We start from the raw sequence: 24038 nt of genomic DNA, 5'->3' as shown, positions 1-24038 counted from the left end.
CCCTTTCATTATTTTTTATATTCCCCAAATGAATGATACCATATAATGTTTGTCCTTCTCAAATAGACTTCACTCAGCATCATACCCTTCAGTTCCATCCACATTGAAGCAAATGGTGGGTATTCGTTGTTTCTAATGGCTGAGTAATATTCCATTGTATACATAGACCACATCTTCTTTATCCATTCATCTTTTGATGGACACCAAGGCTCCTTCCACAGTTTGCCTATTGTGGACATTGCTGCTATAAACATTGGGGTGCAGGTGTCCTGCCGTTTCACTGCATCTGTATCTTTGGGGTAAATAAACCCCCAGCAGTGCAATTGCTGGGTCGTAGGGCAGTTCTATTTTTAACTCTTTGAGGAACCTCCACACAGTTTTCCAAAACGGCTACACCAGTTCACATTCCCACCAACAGTGCAAGAGGGTTCCCCTTTCTCCATATCCTCTCCAATATTTGTTGTTTCCTGTCTTGTTAATTTTCACCATTCTCACTGGTGTGAGGTGGTATCTTATTGTGGTTTTGATTTGTGTTTCCATGATTGCCAGTGATGCAGAGCATTTTCTCATGTTGGCCATGTCTGTGTCTTCCTCTGAAGTGTTTCCATCTTAATAAGTCTCAATCCATTGAAATGTCTGTCTTTCTGTTTATTTAGGTCTTTTTAAATTTTTTTCAATGATATTTTATAGTTTTCGGTGTACAAGTATTGTGCTTATTTTGTTTAATTTATTGCTAAGTATTCTTTTGATGCTCTAATAAATGGAATTATTTTCTTAGTTTCATTTTTGGAGTGTTGATTGCTAGTATATAGAAACACAATTTATTTTTATATATGTATCTTAACCTACAACCTTGTCAAACTTGTTCACTAGTTTCAATAGTTTTTTTAGTGGATCATTAGATTTTTCTATATATGATATCATGTTATATGCAAATAGAGAAAATTTCACTTCTTCCTTTCCAGCCTGGATGCTTTTTATTTCTTTTTCTGGCTTAATTGCCCTGATTAGACCCACCAGTATCAGGGCATCTGGGTGGCTTAGTGGTTGAGCATCTGTCTTTGGCTCAGGTCATGATCCTGGGGTCCTGGGATTGAGTTCCATATGAGGCTCCCCATACGGAGCCCGCTTCTCCCTTGCCCTATGCCTCTCTCTGTGTGTCTTTCATGAATAAATAAATAAAATCTTTATTTAAAAAAAAAGAACCACCAGCATCATGTTTTTTAAAAGATTTTATTTATTCATGAGAGACAGAGAGAGAGACAGGAGACAGAGAGAGGCAGAGACACAGACAGAGGGAGAAACTCTCTGCATGGAGCCTGACATGGGACTCGATCCTGAGTCTCCAGGATCACGCCCTGGGTTGAAGGTGGTGCTAAACTGCTGAGCCACCCAGGCTGACCCAGCATCATGTTTAATAGAAGTGGCAAGAGTAGACAGACATCTTGGTTTTTTCCCTGGTAGTAGAGCAGGAGCCTTCAGTCATTCACTATTAAGTATGATGTTAGCTGTGAATTTTTCATATGCTCTTTATCAAGTTGATAAAGTTCCCTCCTATTCCTAGTTTTTTTAATGTTTTATTAAAGGAATACACTTTTGTGTCTTGCCCTAACCCATAGATCTTTTAGCCTCTATTACCCTAAATGAATTTATTCTTTTAGTTCCATGGAAATGACAGCAAATAGCTACCACATTTGATCTCTTCTTCTTACTAACTAGCTTATTCCCTCAGTTCGAACAAAGCAGTTAAGTTTCTTAGAATAAGTATTTAGGATGTTCTATAATGTATAAAGCATACACGGTACTAAACTTTAAAACGTAAGCAAAGAATAAAATACTGCAATAAAACAAAATCTCTATTTTATTAATGCCACGAGTCTGTTGTTGCTTGAGCCTTTTCTTCCTGTTATCCCACAGCAATTGGCATTAGTTTGCTTGTCTCAGTCATTTGTGGGATTGAGGTCATGCTTTCTTAGCTGTGTAGCCCAGAACAAATTACTTAATCTCTCTGTACCTTAATTTCCCCATCTGTAAGATGATCCTGAATACCTAACTTATGAAGAGACATGTATCTGTGTTAAGTATTTAATTTAGTGCCTGACACTTGGCAAATACACAGTAAAAGTCAGCTCCTACCATTATTACTATTACCAAACTTAGCCATGTATGAGCTTCATGTCTCTATTTCACATTCCGCAGATAATTTAACATTGTATATGAAGAATAAGTCATTTAGGAGGCTGAGAGGAAGTCTGTTATAGTCTAATAATCATCATGACAGCCTCCACTTCCAGTTAGTATTTACTGAATATTCAGCTATATCTGAGTCTGTGGGTTTAGAGGTCTTGGACATAGAATCATTCAAAGTCATTTTCAAAATTCAGGCCTATACCATTTTTACTTTATCCTCAGAATTTTCATGAGTTTAAAAATAAAAACGTTTTCCTAAAATAAAAAGAAAGTGATGTGCTGTATAGACATTTCTTCTCATAAACAGCAGAAGCATGAGCCACTTTCCATGTCCCGGAGGGAGCAGTTCCTTCCACAAACGTACACTCCCTGCTGCTGCAGTGTGTGCAAGGCTGGGAGTGTTGGGGAGGAGAGGGTGGGCTGACCCTGGGGTTGATCTTAGATTTTCTTAACTCTGAAGGTAGGTACTTACCTTACCACCCTTTCTGGAAATTTGAGCACTGAACTTTTCTTGGCTTTTCTCGAAGAAACAGATAGTTGTTCCCCAAAACACTGCTCCCTTTCCCAAGGTGGACTTACCACTGGAAGGTAGCTACCCAGCCAGGTACCACATTTCACACAGCTGGGTGCCACCATGTAACTGAGTTCACTAATGGAGTGTCCACAGAAGTGATGCCACTTCTTGGGCTGCTCATAAAATTTTGTGGAGCTCTCCATATTCTTACTTCTTGGATGGAATATAATTAACCTCTAAAGAGTTAAAGATGGTAAAACCTCCATCACCCTTGATCCCTGAACAACTGTGGGCTGCTCTGCTGACCTCATCTATCAGTACTGTTATAGGAGTGAGAAATAAAACTCTATTGTCTTAAACTTCTGAAAGTTGAATATTTGTTTCAGAGGCTAACATTACCCTAATTCTCTCACTTTTATAAATCCTGAGTATTTATATAATCAGGCTTGTTTTTCAAGTGAGCATTTGTCTTAGTTCATTTGGACTGCTGTAACAAAATACCACAGACTGAGCAACTTATAAACAGCAGGAATTTACTTCTTTCAACTCTGGAGGCTGGAAGTCTGAGAACAGGGTGCCAGCATGGTCAGATGAGGGCCCTCTTCCAAGTCAGACTCCTTGCTTTGTCTTTATATGGTGGAAGGATCTAGTTAGTTCTCTGGGGTGTCTTTTATAAGGGCACTAATCCTTTTCAGGAGGGCTCCACCTGCATGACCTAATATTTTCTCAAAGGTCCTTGGGCATCAAGTTGTCAATATATGAATTTGGTGAGGAGACAAATATTCAGACCATAGTAGCATTTATATGGGGAGAAAGTCTTTTTTCCTGAATAGAGAGGGAGGGAGGGAGAGGGAGAACCTGATTTATTTTAGAACCTGGGCTTATTGAAACATGTTGAGATTAACATGCATGCACATGCATGAATATGTATTTATAGTCATATATGTTTGTTTATTTTTATTTTTAGTCATATATGTTTATGTGGATTTCTCTTACCTACTGAGTAGTCATCAGTTCATTCTTTAAATATCAAATGCTTACAATATGCCAGGCAGTGTGTGGACATAGGAGAACATAAAGGTTAGTAAGATATGGTCCTTAGCCTCCAGGGGCTCATAGAGACCTAATTTTAGTTTCTAGCTACCTAGAGCCTAGTTTTGCAGCTATCCCATATAGTCAGATAGTTCACCTCCTAGAGTGACAGAATGCTAACTCCAATGGATCATTTGGATCAACTCTAAAACTGTCTGGAGCATGTGCTCACATTCCATTTTCAGGAGGAGAGTATTCTCTAGGATGGGAAGCTTAGACCAGAATCCTCTCAGAAGGAAAAATCAGCCCTCACATGGTCTTCACACAAATTCCCAGGAAGCCCAGTACTAATAAAGATAGGGAAAAGACTAAAGAAGGACCCAGGATGACAGAAACTCATCTGAAAAGTAGAGTAGTCCATCCTTGGGCCTTAAACAGAGGGACTCCAGTCTCTCCCATTCCAGGGTCACTTGCTTGAGAAAATGAAGCATGGACATTTCTAAAGTGAGTTTGAGAATGAAATCACAAAAATAAACATTTGTGGAATCCATGTATAAGGTTCTGATAACTTCAAAGGATTGCAAGGAAACAACATTGCTATGAATTTGGTGTAAGTGAAACAGAAATATATGATTTAGATTTCCGTAAAAATAAACCCAGCTCCACAGAGGGAATAAAAGCAGCACCTGAAGGGATCCCTGGGTGGCGCAGCGGTTTGGCGCCTGCCTTTGGCCCAGGGCGCGATCCTGGAGATCCGGGATCGAATCCCACGTCGGGCTCCCGGTGCATGGAGCCTGCTTCTCCCTCTGCCTGTGTCTCTGCGTGACTGTGTGACTATCTCTCTCTGTGTGACTATGATAGATAGATTAGATAGATAGATAGATAGATAGATAGATAGATAGATAGATAGATTGATAGATAGTACCTGAAGGCCATATGCCTTTGTATGGGCCTTTGTGTTTGTAAACCCATAAGGCTCACAGAAAGAGTAGAGATTGTCAGGCCCTAAGCAACATCCTAGCTCCCTGCAGAGCCAGTCTCACTGAGCTGGGTAATGAAGCTTGGTTGGGCTTCCTAGAGGCTAGAATCTTTACTTGGAATTTGAGATACTTAGGGAGTCACTTAAAGAAGACAGTAAGGCAGAACAGGTGGAGAAGGAGAGATTGAGATTCACTCCTTAAAATGCAAGGTTTATGACCACAGAATATCTTTTACTCTGGATTTCATATTCAATCACTGCTCTCAATCAGTTTGGGCTACCATAATGAATATACCACGGATGGGGTGGCTTAAACAACAAATACTTATTTCTCACAGTTCTGGAGACTGGGAAGTCCAAAATCAACATGCTCATAGATCCAGTGTCTGGTGAAGACCACTTCCTGGTTTGTGGGTGGCCATTTTGTCATTGTATTCTTACACAGTTGGGGTCTGGGTTGGGGAATGGGGGTAGGTGGAGAGGGAAAGTTCTCTCATGTCTCTTTTTATAAAAGCACTAACCCCCTCACGAGGGCTCTACTCTTATTAGCTAATTACCTGCCAAAGACTCTACCTCCTAATACTATCATATTGGAAGTTAAGATTTCAACACATGAATTTTGAGAGGACATAAACATTCATTCCATAATAGTTCCAAGTCAAATCTTGGGGGAAGTGAACACAGAAAAATGTTCACTGGGAGGCATCTCCTGTTACAAACCAGGTACAGTGGTTTGCTTTGCGTACTGCCTTAGAGCTGAGTAGGAAAATATAGCAGGATTGGATTAGATGTCTGCACCTTAAAGGAAGAAAGGAATGAAACCACAGCGTAGGATAACATAGAACCAAACTGAAAAGACATTGTTTGTTAGATCTTTGAGGGGTATATTTTTTGGGTAATATTCCATAATTAATGACAGTAGTGTAATACTTCCCCCTAGAAATCATGTTTACCTGCATGGCAGCTAGAAATCTGTACAACTTTTTGCAAATGGCTTGACCCTACACAGCAGGCACTTCCCAAAAGGGCCAGTGCAGCTTAAATGACTCTTCCAGGCTTCCCAAATTATTAGCTGCATATCTTGTGCCTTCCTATATAAAAGGGTTTTTAACACTCTGATCATTCTCTGATCTTCAGAAACAGATATGTATTATTTTAGAGATAGCACCATCATGCTTTGGGCTTTGGTCACTGCCAGAGCCATGTCTCTTGAGTCTTAACTATGACAGTTTGTTCCAACCTGGACTTCCAACTGTCAGTAGCTGCATCTCCATGCCGTGGCGCTTTTTCTAGGACTAAATACTGTAACGTAAGAGTCAGCACACCATAGGTACCTGGAAATTAGCACCTCTCATTAGCAGCTCTTAACTGATGACTCTTGGGTGTTGGTGTGTAAATACCCCAGTTCCCTTAATCCTCAATGGGATTATACTGAGGCATGTGTTTTACACACTTCTCAGACTCTCTGCAGTATTAAACTCCAGTTGTCCTCTGTGGTGGCTAATTTAGTGTTAGGCTTCCTTTCCTTGAATCACTTCCCCACTCTTTTCTTGAGGCTTCTGGGGAAAACCTACACTAAAATAGACACTGAAATGCTTAGCTAAATCTCCATGCTTTAGCAGCCCACCTCACTTCCTAGTTTTAAGCAAAACGTTTAGAAAGTGATTACAGCAAATTTTGGGTACATTTAAAAGCTCTAAGCAGATGTAAGAAGATGAAATACCCTCTAGCAAACTCTTTAAATTCCAAAGTATAGAGGGCTGGGCTAAGCATGGGCAACCTCTATCATCATTCTCTCTCCCTTCCTCTCTCCCTCTCTCCCAGCCCTTCTTGCTTATCCACTGCCACACTTGATCTTAGCCAAAAGGCGGAGAAGCAATTCCACTGCCATACTTTATCCTCCTATAATTATGGAGCAAGGAAGCCTTACTGAATAACCCAAAAAGTAAATGTCCAGCCAACACAACACTTTGTGAGCTGCTGGGTAGTCTGAGATCTGAGCCCAAAGCCATGGGCTGGGTTATTTATTTAAATCTTTAAGATCAATTGCATTTGCACTTTTTTTTTTTTAAGCAAAGTTTTCCATTGATAAAAATCACTTCAGTGTACCAACTTTCTTAAAGAATAATCAACAATTATCTTTTCCTCTTTTTGGTTATTTATTTCTTTGATGATGTGGTTTTTAGTGTGTGCCTATATGTGTGTGTATTTTCTTTTTAACTGCCAGTGGTAGATGTCATAACGTGAAAGTAAACCAGTGAGAAATATAAAGACAGAGCACAGTAAATAGACATGAAGGAGAAAGGAGAGGAGAACCACCCCCAGGATATCAATTCCAAAAGATATGGAAGCCCAGCTGGTCCAGCAGGGGTAATTTATGTGAGCTATCCATCACTGAGGGCCTTACGAAATATATTTCTTTTTCAACAGCTTCACCATCCTGATATATCTATATAGACTAGGATATTGGGTTGGGGATCATATTTTCCTTTCACTGCATGGTGATTTATTTGCAAAATTCTGAATCACAGACAAGTTTGCAAAGCAGTCAGCTGAGGAGGATACAAATGCTTTTAAAGTATCTAGTCATCATGTAACACTACTTATATTCACCTACAGCTTTTTTTTTTTGTTTTTTTTTTTTTTTTTTACCATGCTCACTTGCAAGTACCCAAGAGGAAATCCAAACCGAGGCTAATATTATCCAAATACCAATCAGTTCATTTATTTATTGAGCACTTACTAGATGTCAGGCACCAAAAAAATAAGACAGAGGATGCCTATCCTTATGGGGCTCTCAACCTAGTAGGACAGAGGAATTAAGTCAATTAATTTTACCAAAAAAAATTTATTTCTCAACTCATATACTCCTTTGTTTTTACCACGTTGCTTCCCTGTATACTATTATATCAAAGATTACCAAACATCTGGTTTCCCTGGAACATTACCAATTTACTCCTGCTATCCCAATGTAATTATTAATAATGACACATTACACTCTCAAAAATTCCCCAGTTTCTATGGTAAATTATATGAAGACCTAACAATAACTACCCTGTCTATACCACCTCAATCCTACTATTGATTTTCTGTGTTCATTTTCTTACAACAGCTAGCTCTCCACACAGACATCACTGTTCAGGGGTTATTGACTACATCCTGAATACCCCATGAGCAAGAGCAAGGAAATGAGGCAAACCTATTTTTTCATTCTATAAACCAGTCTCTCCCAAAGATGGACAATTAATCAACTTGTCAGACAGGCAGTGCTGTGTAGTGGGAAAATATTGATTGCACCAGGAGTCCAAGAGCTGTTGTCAGTGATGGCTTTGCCATTTACTAGATGTTATTAAACTTGCTAGAGCCTTAATAAGTGGCCTTATCTTCAAAATGGGAATAATAACACCTGCCTGGACTATTTTAGAGAGTTGTTTTGAGAAGCAAATATATGTGAAAGTATCTCTAAACTGTAAAGTGCTATGCACATGTAAAGTATTGTAAATATGAAAGTAGAATACACTTGATATTTATAATTGACATGCTTAATCCAAATTATAATTCTTGTTAATAGAAACATATACTGTGTATAAAGTACAAATATTTTGAAGGCATGTATACTACTGATATTATTAGAATATTTAATGTTTTATATAACATTTCAAAATATTAGGAGCAAATCTGATACTCTCTTTTTTTTTTTTTTTTTTTTAGAGGGGGAGAAAGAGTGAGCACACAGCGGGCAGGGAGATAGGGAGGGAGAGAAAGAGAGGGAGAATCTTAAGCACGCTCCATTCCCAGCACAGACTCCCATGTGGGGCTCGATCTCATGATCCTGAGATCATGACCTGAGCCAAAATCAAGAAGACTCTGATGCTTAACTGACTGAGCTACCCAGGTGCCCAGTAAATCTGATATTTAATGTGTTTTGTATAATATTCAATTTTAGATATTCAGAAGTAGAATAAATTACTGAAATTGCATATAGTATTCTAACTAATGGCAGCCATTATGCCAACTTCTTTCACATTAAGCTATAGTACTGTATAAGCTATAGTACATGTAGTTACCTTCACCCAACTTTTTGAGATAAAATAGCCTCAGAGGCCACCTAATATATCTACTTTAGTTTTGTCAGTGGACATCACATTTTCTCTCAACTTTGTCAGCCTCATGAAAAATCTCTGATTTATTTTGTTAATAAAATGCTGTCAAATTTCATACAAACCTGACTAAAGTTAAGTAAAAATATATGTCATGCAAAAATGACATTCACCAAGATAGTATTGTTTTACACATGATGACAAACTAGTTCCTGAATAAAAAGGTATAGTGACAACAGCCTGCCTGTCGTGCCAGGAAATTTACACTAGCAATGAATATATCATGGGGCTCTTGAAATATTAGAGTAGATACATATAACAGTGGGGAAAGTTTGTTCATGTGAATGATAAGGCAAACTGGTAAATTCAGCTTCTATTAGATCACTTATCTTACACTTTGAGAGGTATTTAACCATGAGAAAACTGTGGCTCAGAGAGGCTGTGCAACTTACCCAACATCAAACAGCAAGTAGCCAAGTCAAGATTCGACTCCAAGCCTTTCTGGCTCCGGAGTTTATGTTCTTTCCAGAAAACCACACTGCTTGTCAACATTTTCTTCTTCGGTAGTTGTCTAATTTGATTATATTAACTGCATATACCGTTTGGAATTAATTTCAGTGGATGTCCCTATATTAATCAGGATTTGCTAGAGATAAAATCAATAGGATATAAAGGGAAATTTATTATGAGGAATTGATTCATACAATTATGTAGGCTGAGAAGTGCCACAATCTGTCATCTGTAAGCTGGAGACACAGGAAAGCAAATGGTGTAATTTAGTCTGAGTCTTGAAGGCCTGAGACCCAAGATTGATTGAAATCTTCACCCAATAGCAGAGGATGAGATGTCCCAGCTTATGCAGTGAGGCAAAAAAAAGGGGGAAAATTCTTCCTTCCTCTGACTTTTTGTTCTGTTTGGGCCTTCAACAGATTGGATAATATTCACCCAAACTGGGGAGAGCAATAATCTACTAAATCCATTGATTCAAGTGCTAATCTCATCTAGAAATATCCCCACAGACATACTAAGAAATAATGTTTAACCAGGTACTGGGACATCCCCTAATCCAGTCAAGTTGACGCATAAAATTAACTATCATAGTCCCAGAAGTTTCTGGTCACCTGGTGTTTATAGAGAACTTTGGTAAGGACAACTGGTGCTAAACCAATGATGTCATTACTTGAGCCATTGACTCAAATAAATGGACTGCTAGCCACATCCACATAAATTTGGGACTAGATTTATTCTAGACACACACTTAAACTTATTTCAATAGAGTCTTCTTCACTGGAAACAATTTAATTTGTAATGAAATTAAAACGTTAAGATAACAGGAAGAATAAATGTCCTGCTATACATAGTCAAAGATCCATTGTTTTATTGCTTATTAAACCGTGAGGGAAAGTGAATTGAAAGGCAAGATGAAGAGTTTCCAGAGCACTCAGAGACACTAACATTGTCAGACAGAAGCTATAGCCCAAGTATATTTTTCTTACATTGGCCCTACTGGATTAATAGGGAATTAGAAGCATCTACTAAATGATTATAAAGATGATTATGAAGAATTAGCAGGGCTTATTCACCAAAGCTTAGGACACACCTTCATTGCTCAAAGCTGAGCAACATTTTGAGTCTGTAGATTTACCACTGCTCTTGGCATTTCCTTACAGTTCTGTGCTTTTAATAGTTCATTTTCTGGTACCTTAGCAGTGAAATGCAGTGGGTACAGTTTTACAAATCCTCAAAGAAAACAAATTAATATACATCATCTCCCCCTGTGGCACATGGAAGCCCATCTGTCCTAGCCTAACCTGCCAAGTCAGCTTAGTCCTGAGCCAGCCAACATAGGCTGTCATGTAGGCTAGTGTCCAGCAAGACGTCGCCCACCTGCTGTCTCGAGGCTTGTATTGCAAAATTGGGTTGTATTTCAGTGTTTGGTCATTCTAAACTGTTGTGCATGCTGCCTGGAAAAATAAGTGGAATTCTTATCCCCCCAAATCCAGTGACCTTCCATGATGGGGCCAGATACCCATCTCTTGGAGCTATGTAGGAGTGGCCTTGACTACAAGCAGGGTGATAACTGGTTAGATGGCTCCTCAGGATGTCTGTCCGCTTGGTAAAGAAGAAATAACTTGAATTCTTAATCCTTTTAAGAGAAATGAAGCATTAAAAAATAAGCAAGAAAATTTTGGGCAAAAGACCATATGCCTATGAATGATTATAGGAGGAATTCCCCCAATTGCAAGGGAGTAAGACACTGTAGTACATTATTCAGGGAAAGAAGATTGGGAAGACTTCTTTGCAAAGGATTTAAAGCAAAAGGGTGTCTAATGATCTGCCAAGCTTCTCTGAACCAGGGCATGAACTGAAATGCCATTCATACTCAACTTCCACAGATCTGTGAATATCTAGCTTAATAGGATTCTAGAATTCCTTCCTTAGAAATGTAGTAATGCTAACATCTATTTGCATATTACTCTATAATTTCCCAAAGTACTATTATACATATTACCATATTTTATTGTTATAGGAAGGCTAGGAAGAAAATAGGGCATGATTGTAGTTTAAATGTAATAAAATACCTCAAGAGGTTTTAGTTATGCCCAGAGGTGGAGCAGTATGGAGAGGGAGCAGAGACCCAAGATGGAAGTCCTCAAAAATGTCTCCTTGGCAAAGTACGTGTGTTCCTCTAAAGTATATTATGATAGCCAGCCTTAAAATGGACAACTGAAAGAGACCTGAGATATCAAGTTCATTCTCCAGCTTTCAAATGAAGAAAATGAGCCCATAAAAGGGAAGTGATCAGGCCACGTTCACATGTCAGGAGAGAGGCATAAAGGAACAAAAACGCAGGTCTCATAACTCCCAAACCCTCTGCTTTTTCCACTTGTCCACAGTCTACCTTATGATCCTCATATCTTTCGGTTTCATCCTCATTCTTACCAGAAACCTGAGTTTAAAACTGATCGTAGGGCAGCCCCGGTGGCCTAGGCCTAGCGGTTTAGTGCTGCCTTCTGCCCAGGGTGTGATCCTGGAGACCCGGAATCGAGTCCCACGTCGGGCTCCCTGCATGCAGCCTGCTTCTCCCTCTGCCTGTGTCTCTCTCTGCCCCTCTCTCTCTCTCTCTCTCTCTCTCTCTGAGTCTGTCATGAATAAATGAATAAATAAATAAATAAACAAACAAACAAACAAACAAAATAAATAGGGATCCCTGGGTGGCGCAGCAGTTTGGCGCCTGCCTTTGGCCCAGGGCGTGATCCTGGAGACCCAGGATCGAATCCCACGTTGGGCTCCCGGTGCATGGAGCCTGCTTCTCCCTCTGCCTGTGTCTCTGCCTCTCTCTCTCTCTCTGTGTGACTATCATAAATAAATAAATATTAAAAATAAATAAATAAATAAATAAATCATCTTTAAAAATAAATAAATAAAATTAAACTGATCGTAAATGACCAAGAAATCATTTTAACTTACTTTCTAAATGAAAAATACTGTATGCATCATTTTAACTTTTGTTAGTTTTAAAGAACAAAGAAGTAGGAAAAATTTACTGATAGTAAAAATTTTTTGAAATCCAAGAAAATTTTAAAATTAGAAGGCAAGTCCTGTACCCACATTCACTATTTTTATTTTTTATTCAATGGTAAGTCTGTTAAACTAGTTATTAAATATTTCTGAGTGCAAACCATTTGCCAGTAACTATGGAATGGAACAAGATGACAATGAACAGGATAGGCCCCACCAGAAGGAAGTATATGTGCAAAACCAAAAAAGCACAAAGGAGCAAAATACTCTTGGGTATGGTTTAGTGGTTGGTAGTGTAGCCTAGAATGTTTATGTGTGTGTGTAGCAAAAGATAGAGCTGTAGATGTGTGACCAGATGGTGGGAAACCTTACATTGCCATACTAAGGAATTTGATGTTGATTTTTAAGGAGAGACAGATATGGTCAGATTTATATTTCACAAGGAATAATACAGTGGTGTAGAAAGAATGCACTGAAAGACTGGAGACCTTTTAGAAGGCTAAGGAAATTGTCCTCTAGATTCTTCAGTCATTCCTTTTCAGTGACTTTTGGTATTCTCCTCTACCTGACCCTTAACATGTTGGGGAATTCATTGCTCTGTCCTTGCCACTTTCTCTTCTCTAGTTACACACTTCTTGGGTGATCTCATTCAGCTCTGCGATTTTTAGTATCTTAACATTTTTAATATTTAATAATATTTCTGTGCTCACAATCCTCAAATCTTTATTTTCTGTGAAGACATGTGCAATATATCACTGATCATTATGAAAGTACAAATTAAACCACAATGAGATACCAGCCTATACCCATTAGGAAGGATAACTGTAATAAAAAAGATGTACATTAACAAGTATTGGCAAGGATGTGAAGAAGCTGGAATGCTCATACATTACTGGTGTGAATAAAAAATGGTGCAACTACTTTGAAAAACAGTTTGACAGTTTCCTGAAAAGTTAAATGTAAGTTTATATGATCCAGCAATTCCACTCATAGGTATCATCAACCCAAAAGAAATGAAAACATACATTCATATAAAGATTTGTATGTGAATGTTCATAGCAGCATTATTCATAAGAGCCAAAAAGTAGAAACAAATGTCTATAAACTGCTGAATGGATAAACAATGTGGCATTTCAATGCAATAGAATACTATTCAACAATAAAAAAGAATTAAGTATTGATATTATTGTTATATGTTACAACATTAGTGAACTTCAAAAATATCATGCTAAGTGAAAGATGCCAGACACAGAAGACCACATATTATATGGAAATGTCCAGAAAAGACAAATACGTAAATAGAAAGATTAGTGGTTGCCTGAGGCTAACAGTGGGAACATAGGTTAATGTAAATGGGCATGAGGGATCTTACTGTGGTTATGGAAGTGTTCTAAAACTGGACTGCGGTTATGCAACTTGGGTAAACTTTAGAGAGAAAGACAAACCATTAGAGACTCGTAACTGCAAAACAAAGTGTTGCAGATGGGGAGGGTAAGTGGGGGAATGGGGTAATTGGGTGACAGGCACTTGAGGAGGGCACTTGATGGGATGAGCACTGGGTGGTGGCAATTTGAATTTAAATTTAAAAATATTAAAATAAATCATTAAATTGTACACTTAAAATGGGTGAGTCTTACCATATATAAATTATACCTCATTAAAGTTAACTTTACTGGAATCTGTTTCCAACCCTGCCATCTTACTGGAATACAGACTTCTACATCCAGTTGATTACTTGACATCTTTGGATGCCTAATGAGTATCTTAAACTTAACATGGCCCAAAAAGAGTATGTTTTAAAATGAAGTTTAGCTTATATAGTTATACAAATCAAGTGTGTAACTTGATGAATTATACCCCTGTAGAGCCACTACCTGGATTCAGATATTTCCATCAGACCAGAATATTCCTTCACACTTCTCCCCAGTCAGTACCTCTTTCTACCTCTCCAGAAGTAATCACTTTTATGATTTCTATCAGCATTGATTAGATTTGCCTGTTCTTGAACTTCTTATAAATTGGGTCTGGCTTCTTTCACTCAACATGTCTATGGGATTCTTTCAGGTTGTTGTATATATAAGTTGTATAATCTTTTTCATTGCTGTTTTTATTGTGCATTCTATGTATGAATATATCACAATATATTTATACATACTCCTGTTGATGGCCATTTAGTTTAACTACCATTTGGATTATTATTAATAAAGCTGCTGTGAACATTCTCATGTGTCTCTTAGTAGCTATAAGCATTCATTTCTATTGGATATTTTCATAGAAGTAGAACTGCTGTCATAAGAGATCCTTGATATTTCCCCTTAAAAGTTATCTTTCTTGAATTTCCCCATATCATAAATACCACCGCTACCTATCTAATTGTTCAAGCTCCAGATACAACTCTTATCTTACCTTTTACCCCATTACTTTTGTCCTTAATTCCTTCTCTGCATAGCAGCTAAGGTTTTAGAAAAGTCAGATCATATCATTCATTTACCTAAAACCTTTTTTCCTCCAAAATTTCCAATAAAGTCTATAAACTCCTTTCCTGAGTTACACACCCCTGTTTTTTCATCTGGCCACTACCTACCTACCTCTGAAACTTTATCTCTTGTGCATGGTGTTCCAGCTGCCTCCAAACTTTCTTTTTGAGTACACAAAGCTCATTCCCAGGGCATTGGTATCAATTCTATTCCATAGCTGAGAGTACTAGTCCTCTGATCTTTGCATGATTGACTCCTTCTGTTCATTCAGATTTCAACCCAAAAGTCACTACATCTGAGAGGCCTTCTCTGAACCCTGAATTTGGTATAGCCATTTGGTCACTAGCTTTTACAGTAATGTAATATAGTTCTCTGTAGGGAAATTATGGCTATCCTATTTTTATTCTGTTTATTATTGTTTGTCTCTCCATAAGAATGTATGCTCCACAGGAACAAGGAATTCATCTGCCTTATTTATTACATGCTAGTGCTTTATAGAATGAATGTGTTACTTCATTGACAGTTACGGTCCAATTGTCACTTCCTTCAGCGGTTCTTAGAAACTCACATCCCTGGGGATCCCTGGGTGGCTCAGTGGTTTAGCACCTGCCTTCGGCCCAGGACGTGGTCCTGGAGTCCCGGGATCAAGTCCCACGTGGGACTTCTGGAAGGGAGCCTGCTTCTCCCTCTGCCTGTGTCTCTGCCGCTCTCTCTCTCTCTCTCTGTGTGTGTGTCTCTCATGAATAAATAAAATCTTAAAAAAAAAAAAAAGAAAGAAACATGTAGAGCTGGAGAAAATGGATAATTCAAGTTGTGGGTCTGCCAGGTGGATGGCAGGAAATGAAGATGTTGAGGGTGTTGGCAGGAGAATGCCAGATATGTTATACCCCAGAATCCAGGCTGGAAAGTAAAAGGAAGAAGCTATGTGGGAAGAAAATATGATTTAGAGGAGACTGGGAGGGGGGGTGGAATCTGACACAGCCAAAGAATATTTATATCCAGATTATATTGACATCTGAATCAGAAAGAGAGGCCAAAATAGCTGAAGAAGTAAGTATTGGGACTTACTTGCTCTGATAGTGGTTCAATAGCATGATTGAATCTTCCTATAAAAACTTATTTTATGTGGTCAGTACTTGGCGCTAGTCAATAAATATTTGTTGAATAGTTTGATAAATTAATGGAAGGATAAAGAAACAGCAAAGAGATGGTAATAGTTAAATGAATGAATGATAGAGTACAAAATTCATGTTCTACTGTGTTGCTTCTGGAAGTTAAAAGAAATAATTTCTTGCCATAAATTTGTCAACCTATTTTCAGCTCTCCAATGATATGAGTAGTCCCACTCCCCACTCCCACTCAGTCTAAGGGACAAGCCAAACTGTTTGGGAGAGCTTTCCTATAGACTCACGATTAAGACTATCCATTTGTATATTCTTCCTATTCCACTAAACTGAACAATACTTTATATAAGTACAGTAAGTTGGCTGTAAAATAAAAACCCCAAGCCCAATTATCACTCAGTTCTCCTTCACTGGCTCTATAAATCAGTGCTATTTTCTGAGTCCAAGATATACTAAAAACCTTACTAAGTACAAGCATCATAAATCATTAACTGATAATTTCCAAAAATTTATTTTAACTCCAGCCAGGAGTAACTCTTACTGGGATTTATTTTCACTCGCCGGCATGCAATATTATTTCAGGGTAGTTAATGCTGTAATGTTGAAATGATAAACTAAAAATAGATTTTAAATGAATGCAATAGGAAATGTTGGCAGTAGAATACAGGGTGAATGTTGTAGCTTAAGTCTGCAGAGGAATCCATTGGAGCCTTGATAATGTCATCCCCCAGCCCTCAAATAGGAAGGCAGCACCAGGTAGCTTTGCTGACAGCCTGGGAAAGATGTCACTCCCTGAGAGAGAGTGAAGAGAATAAAGTTCTTTGAACTCACGGTAGGACAAAGGAATAAGGAAAGGAGAAATAGAGGAGGCAGTAAAGCAATTCCCGAGGAATTCCCAGAGCACGATGGAGCCAGAGATCTTGTCAGAACTCTTGAGAAAAAACAGAGAGACTCCATTCATCTCTGCTTTACAGTAGGCCCTTTTGTTTGGCTCCTATGGTTGGTTTCTTTTTTCGTATATTACAGAGTTGGAGTCAGGATGATCTGAGGAAAATAGGAGAGAGAGGAAAGAGGACATAAGAATGAAAGAAAGCACTTCCTTTCATCAGAAAATAAAGTATTTTATTTCCACAGGGAAATGTTCTAAGATAAATTTATCTTCCCCAACCAAGAGACTTCTCTGGAAATGCTCCCCAGGCCAGTAGGCCAGTTCATCCCTGTGGATTTCTGCTCTCTCCAACTAGCTCATTGGCTTTACTTAGACTAGGTACCAGTTCAGTGCCTTAGCTTATCTTTTTTCTCCATCTGAAAATGTAATTTACACCACGGATTGATAGTGATGTTGTAAAACTTGCCTAACGTTTTGGAACATGACTTGTTCATGGACAAAAGCTTTATCTCTGGAAGCTTAATTCTCCTGACATTCAGCAGCAGCTAGTGCCACCTGTGGAACATTTATCATGTGCTAGTATTATGAGAAACAGTTTACACATAAAACCTCACTGGAAATTAATAATATTTACACATACAAATGTAGAATGACAGGGAAGAAGTTTTCCCCATTCCGCAGCTGAAGAAGCAGAAACACAGGAAATGCAATTAACTTATTACAAAGGTAATAAGTGGCTGAATCTGGACCTGAATCTACATCTGACTCCAGAGCCCAGGTTGTTTGAAAACAGTCTTAAATTAGATGAGATAAAACAGTGAGAATAGTGAGTTTGTTGGGAGGCAGAGTTAGGGAAAGACAAAGTTATCCACACTACCACTGAGCTCATGCATTTGTACAGAGAATTGATTGTTAACTAGAAAGTGATGTGATGGTTTTCTTGGATTCCAGGCTAGGCTATTTCTCTTGACCATAGCCACACCCCTTAACCTCCTTAGTCTGCTCAGATCTTATCTATAAAATGAGATGGTCTCTCAGGGCCCTTTCAGCTTCAAAACATTCCCTTAGGATTCCCAGTGGTAGCCTATTTCTGGGTAGCCTGAAGCATGTCACACACCATTTGAAAAAAGGAGGTTAGATGCAAAAATACAAAATTAGGTCAGTAGCACCCTAAGGACTGCCTGTAGGACTAGTGACTGCTGAGTGTCCGAACATTAAAACTAGCAAATGTTTGGGACTGAATGGGTTGGTGTGCTAAGTTTCAGTTGATCGTATTGTTATACTAGTTGCTGTCTATTCTGGATATTATTGCTGTGTAACAAGCAACCCCAAAGCTCATGGCTTAAAGCAACTATTTATTTTGCTCACAATTGTGGAGTCACAAATTTGGAAAGGGCTTAGAATGGGCTCTTTAGCCCTGCCCCACATGTATCAGCTGGGGTGACTGGGGCTAGTGGATACCCTTCCAAAATGGCCTTCTTACCCATATGTCTGGAGTCTCTCTCACATAGCTTCTCATCTACTTGGGCCCCTTTGTATGGCTTAGACTTCCTCCAGCATGGTGGTGTCATTATTTGTAGTTCTAACGTGGCAGGTAGCTTCCAAAAGACCAAGACAAACCTGCTAGTACTCTTGGAAGCCATGCCCTAAAGTAGAATGTTACTATTATACCTATTAAAGTAATCACAGAGGAATCCAGATTCAAAGGGAGAGGAAGGGGCACCTGAGTGGCCCAGTGCGTGGAGCATCTGCCTTTGGCTCAGGTCATGATCCCAGGGACCTGGGATCGAGTCCCACATTGGGCTCCCACAGGGAATCTGCTTTTCCCTCTGCCTGTGTCTCTGCTTCTCTCTGTCTCTCATGAATAAATAAATAAATAAAATATTTAAAAGGGGGGGAGGGGAAACAGCTTCCCCCTTTCAATGGCAAAGTGTCAATCTGCCATAGTGTCCTACCTACCTCAAGATTTGGCCAGAAAGGAGCCACGTAACTATCAGATTTGGAGAAAGTGGAATGAGTCAGGGCAAAGAACTATAATCACCCACTGGGAATGGTATACTTAGCAGTTTGCCTGCCTAGCATTCATGATCCAGCCAGCTCTCTTCTGGCAATAGCACCTTGGGCAACCTGACCTCCTCAGCTCCTAACTCATATGATTTGGATAAAGGATAGATTTTATTCCTGAAATATGTGACTTGGACCTGATCAAACATCTTCAGTGCTTAGAACAGTGCCTGCCACATAGTAGGTGCTCAATATGAATGAATAAAAGAAAAAGATTGCATTCCTCTGGCCACAGGGATTATTTCAGGGATACATGATTCAAGTTATAGGACTTTTTCTAGAATGACTAGGGAAGAACTATCCTCCTTATGCTGGACTTGGAATCTTAAGTATGTAATGCAAAGTTATTGAGAGATACCACAAGGTAAATCCCTGCAAGAAAATAGGACTGGCCTAGTGGAAAGGAAAGCTGAGAGATGAAAAGAAAAAGGCAGAGTCTTGATAACATTGTTTGACATCCAGCTAGGCCTAAAGTTAGTCTGTCTCTTAGACTATTCAACTAACTAGCCAAAATCCAAAACACTGACACCAGCAAATGCTGACAAAGATGAGGAGCAACAAAAACACACTCATTGCTGAGAATGCAAACTGGTACAGCTAGCCATCTTGTAGGACAATTTGGTTGTTTCTTAAAAAGCTGAACGTAATCTTACTGTTCAATCTAGTAATTTTGTTCATTTACCCAAATGAGTTAAAAAAATGTTCACACAAAAACCTGCACATGAATGTCTATGGCAGTTTTATTCATAATTGCCCCAAATTGGAAACAAACAAGATTTTCTTTAATAGATAAATGGATAAATGAACTATGGTACATCTATTCAATGGACTATTTTTCAGATATAAAATAAGCTATGGAGTCACAAAAAGTCATGGAGGAAACTTAAGTGCATATTGTTAAGTGAAAGAAGCTAATATGAAACAGCTAAAAGCTTATATCCTGTATTATTCCAACTATATCACATTTTGGAAAGGGCAAAACTATAAAAGGGCTCAAGTGGGGGGAGAAAGGAAGGTATGAATAGGTGTAGCACAGGGCATTTTTAGTGCAGTGAAAATATTCTGTGTGACATTATATTGGTGGATATGTCCCATTGTATATTTGTCAAAACCCATAGAATATACTGTACAGAGAATGAACCCTAAGATAAACTATGGACTTAGTTATTGTATCAATATTGGCTCATCAGTTGTTATAAATATACCATACTAATACAAGATATTAATAATAGAGAAAACTACTCAGGGGACAGATGGTATAAGAGATGGTATATGGAGACTCTTTGCTTTCTGCTTTGAAAACCTAAAATTGCTGTAAAAAATAAGCTACAAGTCAATACATCTTCTTTTTAGCTTAAGCAAGCTTAGGTTAGTTTTCTTTCACTTGTGATTTTAAAAAGCTCTAAGGGGTGCCTGGGTGGTTCACTTGATTAAATGTCTGGCTCTTGACTTTGGCTCAGGTCATGATCTCAGAGTCATGAGATGGAGTCCCATGTCAGGCTCTGTGTTGGGCTTTATACTGAGCTCCTCTCCCCCTCCCCACCCTGACTTGCTCTTTCTTTCTCTCTCTAAAGAAAAAAAAATTCTAATAGGTCTTGAGATGAATCTGGTTTAGTGGCCGGGAAATGACATGAGAAAACTGTGACAAGACTCAATTGTGCCCCAACAGCAGGCAGCATGGGATGTGATGATTTCCCAACAACAGGCAGCACTATGGTCAGGTTCCCCATGACTTTGGTGATTAGAGAAGTGCAGACAATATGCCAGAACCAGGGTGCCCAGTCAGGGGTGAGACTCTGAACTAGAGAACGGAGAATGGAAAGAGCAAGATGGGAGCCAAAGTATTGAAGAAACTGTCAAGACAGTCCCAAGGAACAAGGCAAAAGCCAGATATCAAGAAATGGAGGAGGCTTACAGTGTCAGAGTAATGATGCCTCCACCAGGCCCTGATCTGGAGGTGGAAGGAGAGTGAGCTTGTAAGAGACGATTGTCTGCCCCACCCCTAGAGGGCAGGAGGGAACAAAGGAGGAGAGGAGCTCTGTGTTTTAGGCAAGACAGCACCCAGTTTGATTGCCACACTAGCCTACAAAAAAAGTCTGTTAGGAAAAGCAAACTGAATGGAGAAAGATGTCAATCTCTTTATCTCCAGAAAAACCAGAGGGTACCCTCTGCCTCCAAACACAGACTCCATGAGAAGAGTCCCCTTTAAATATAATTCCTGAAAGCCCACTAGTTTCTTTAAACCCAGATCCCAGCACTGTTAGTTCTTTTCTTATGACAAGTTGATATTATTCTTCCTCCCTTCTTCTTTCCACACGTAACTGCCCAACTTTCTGAATAAGTTTTGTATGACCTAACAGGTGCTACAGAATCATCTATGAGCAATGTTTTAACTGTTTCTCCAAAGAAGCTTGGACAATGAAAAGAACCTGGATTTCAGCACCAGGCTCAATGTGTGTTTTGACATCAGGTAATGCTAATAAAGTACATTATTGATCTTGGTTGTAATTAAGAACTCTCCCTGTAGGCAACCAAAATGATCTCTTCTTTTTTGTTAATGACTTTAGTTTAATAAACTGATGTTTATGTTTAGAGAGATAGGTTAAAAAGCCCACCAATAGCTCTTCTCTTTCCCCCCCAAAAAGAACTGAGTCCATGAAATACAAAGATATATGCACCATAAGGATTGAGTAACGTGGGAAGGGTGTCTTTGAATGAAGACATAGTTTAATCAACAAGGAGAGGCTTGACCTGAATAGAAGCTCCTCAAATTTAGAGACCTAGCACTGTGATGCAGTTTCCCAGGGAGACTGATTGGGCAACAAGGGGAGCTTTGAATCCAAGAATGGCTGTTTTTGTATTTTATGTATTGGTGTTTCAAATAAAATTTCCATTGAAAAGGATATTTCACTAATTTCCCTTAAAAACAAAACTTTAAAGACATAAAAATCACTGCCCAAGACATATTAGTTGAATAAAGATACATTGCTGCTGAGACTTGGGAATGAAAAGGAGCACCTGTGTCAGTGGTGGTCTTCTTGAGTCAGTAGAACCACTGGCACTGTGATCTTCCATTCTTTGATTTCTGCTACCTGTCCAGGGACAGTTAAGAAGTTTTCCTGGACTTGACTCACCTTCAGGGTTTTGCTCAAATGTCACTTCTCAGTGAAGCCTACTCTGACCAGACCGTATAACATGTCAAACGCATGTTGCCCAATAGGTACTCCCAGTCACCCTTACCTGATTTTTCTTTTATTCCTTAGCACTTTATCACTAACATACTATATAATTTAATTACTTATTACACTCCCCCTGAGACCACATTGACTAAATGAAAATAGCAGCTACTATCGATTTTGTTCATTGCTGAACCTAAAACCGTGCCTGGAATATGGTAGGTGCTCACTAAATATTTTTAAAATGCTGGATGTGTTGTTTCTCTTTTCACCCTTGGCTGAATCATGGGAGAGAAAATGAAGAGGAACAGTATACTACATGCATTCAGAGATGAGCATTTGGCCAGGTAATATAATGCTGGATTGGTTCATTGGCCAAATTTTAGCAATTCCTCTCTGGATTTTATATAACTCCTTAGCTCCTGTGTTCTCTCTCTCTCAATCTCTATCTCTTTCTCTTTCATAATCAAACTTACTGGAGAATAGTCTACATTTCTCATCTCCACTGTTTAATCATCCTTCTCTCCTACATTCATTGTAGTTCTTGCAGTGAAACAACTTTCTTGAAGATCACTAAAGATGTCTTTTACCGAAACCAATTGTACAGTTTTTAGTCCTCTGACTCTTGACCTTTCTACTCCCTCCCACTTAAAAGTGTCTCTTCTTTGGCTTTCATACTCTTCTGGTTTTCTTTCTTCCTCTGTTAGTTTGACCCCTCTCCAGTTCTTCACAGGGTCTCTTTACTCTGTTCTTGAAATGCTGGTGGTCCATGCCCATGTGGTATCCTTGGACCTCCTTCATCCATCTGCTCAGATTCTCCCTACTGATCCAGTTGCTCTATGACTTCAACAATGCCCAAGACAATAAGTTTCCAAACTCTATCTCTGGTTTAACCTACCCTCCTAAAGTTTAGATCTACACATTCCTCTGCCTCCTTAGCCATCTTTACTCTAGTGCCTCATAGGCACCTCAAACTCAACATGTCCAAATTCAGACACATCCTCTCCCTCCCAAATCTATAACATCACTTTCCCCACAATTGCCCAGCCCCTTAAGCTGCAAATCATCTATAACTTCTCCTTCTCTTATAAATACCACATTTAATCAGTTATCAAGTCCTATCAATTCTCTCTCCAAAGCATCTCCTTAATTATATCATTCATGAATCTATCATTATTTATTCCCTCAGTTTTTATAGGAACTTCCTAAGTGGTCTCCTTAACTGGCAACTAATTTCCCATGATAAAGTAATGTTTCCTTGAAATTCCCCGGTAATTCTCTATGATCTTCAGTCTAAAATGCAAACTCCTCAGTAAGGCATGCAAAGCTTGTTATAAATATACCATATTTATTGCTCTTTCAATATGAATTTATCAAATGAATTTATCAGAACATGATCTGTTCTGTCACTCCACCCCTATGCCCCACCAGGCTCCTCCATGTCACCATATGCAGCTGTAGTGAAATTTTTTTTTTCTGAAACACCCTCACTCACCTTTGCTCTGGCAGTCCCACCTGTCTTTCAAGATTTCATTTATTGTCAGATCCTCTGATTAGGTACCCCAGTGCTTACTTATATCAAACACCTATTGTTCTTTTCTTATTTTCAGTTTTGTCTGCCTTCCCAACTAGATAGGGGGCTACTTGAGAAGAACATCATTCTCATTTACCTATATATTCCCCATCCCTACCCCTAAAAAGTAGATACAGTGCCTGCTTCCTAACAAGTGCTTGATAAATGTATATTGAATGAATGAATGTCTTCAAGCTGGGAATAAGTACATGGGGGTCAAGACAAGATCTGAAAAAGGGTAGTGGACATCTGTTATTCTTTTTGGCCACCCAGTATCTGAACCTTCCTCCCACGTCTGGAGAATTTCTGACTCTTAGTGGGAGGCAGAGCCTACCTCACACTCTTGATGCTGCAGATACCAGCAACTCACTATCCATCTCTTGTAGCTGTGGCAAAGG

At 38.9% G+C, this 24038-nt stretch overlaps 1 protein-coding gene across 1 annotated transcript in view; it reads left to right on the top strand.

Annotated features, from left to right (window-relative positions):
• LOC118354048 (uncharacterized) overlaps window positions 1-22336 on the top strand; it is a 39024-nt gene extending 16688 nt beyond the window's left edge. The window contains exon 4 of the mRNA XM_049096662.1: window positions 21252-22336. Within this exon, the coding sequence (XP_048952619.1) occupies window positions 21252-21387 (136 nt within the window). The 3' untranslated portion in view covers window positions 21388-22336. The remainder of the gene's footprint in view (window positions 1-21251) is intronic.
• Window positions 22337-24038: the final 1702 nt, after the last annotated feature.

The sequence above is a fragment of the Canis lupus genome, chromosome 2 (genome assembly GCF_003254725.2).
Source record: "Canis lupus dingo isolate Sandy chromosome 2, ASM325472v2, whole genome shotgun sequence".
In the NCBI taxonomy this organism is placed as follows: Eukaryota; Metazoa; Chordata; class Mammalia; order Carnivora; family Canidae; genus Canis; species Canis lupus.
Note: the sequence above shows the minus strand (reverse complement) of the source record. Positions and strands in the feature narration are given on the sequence as shown.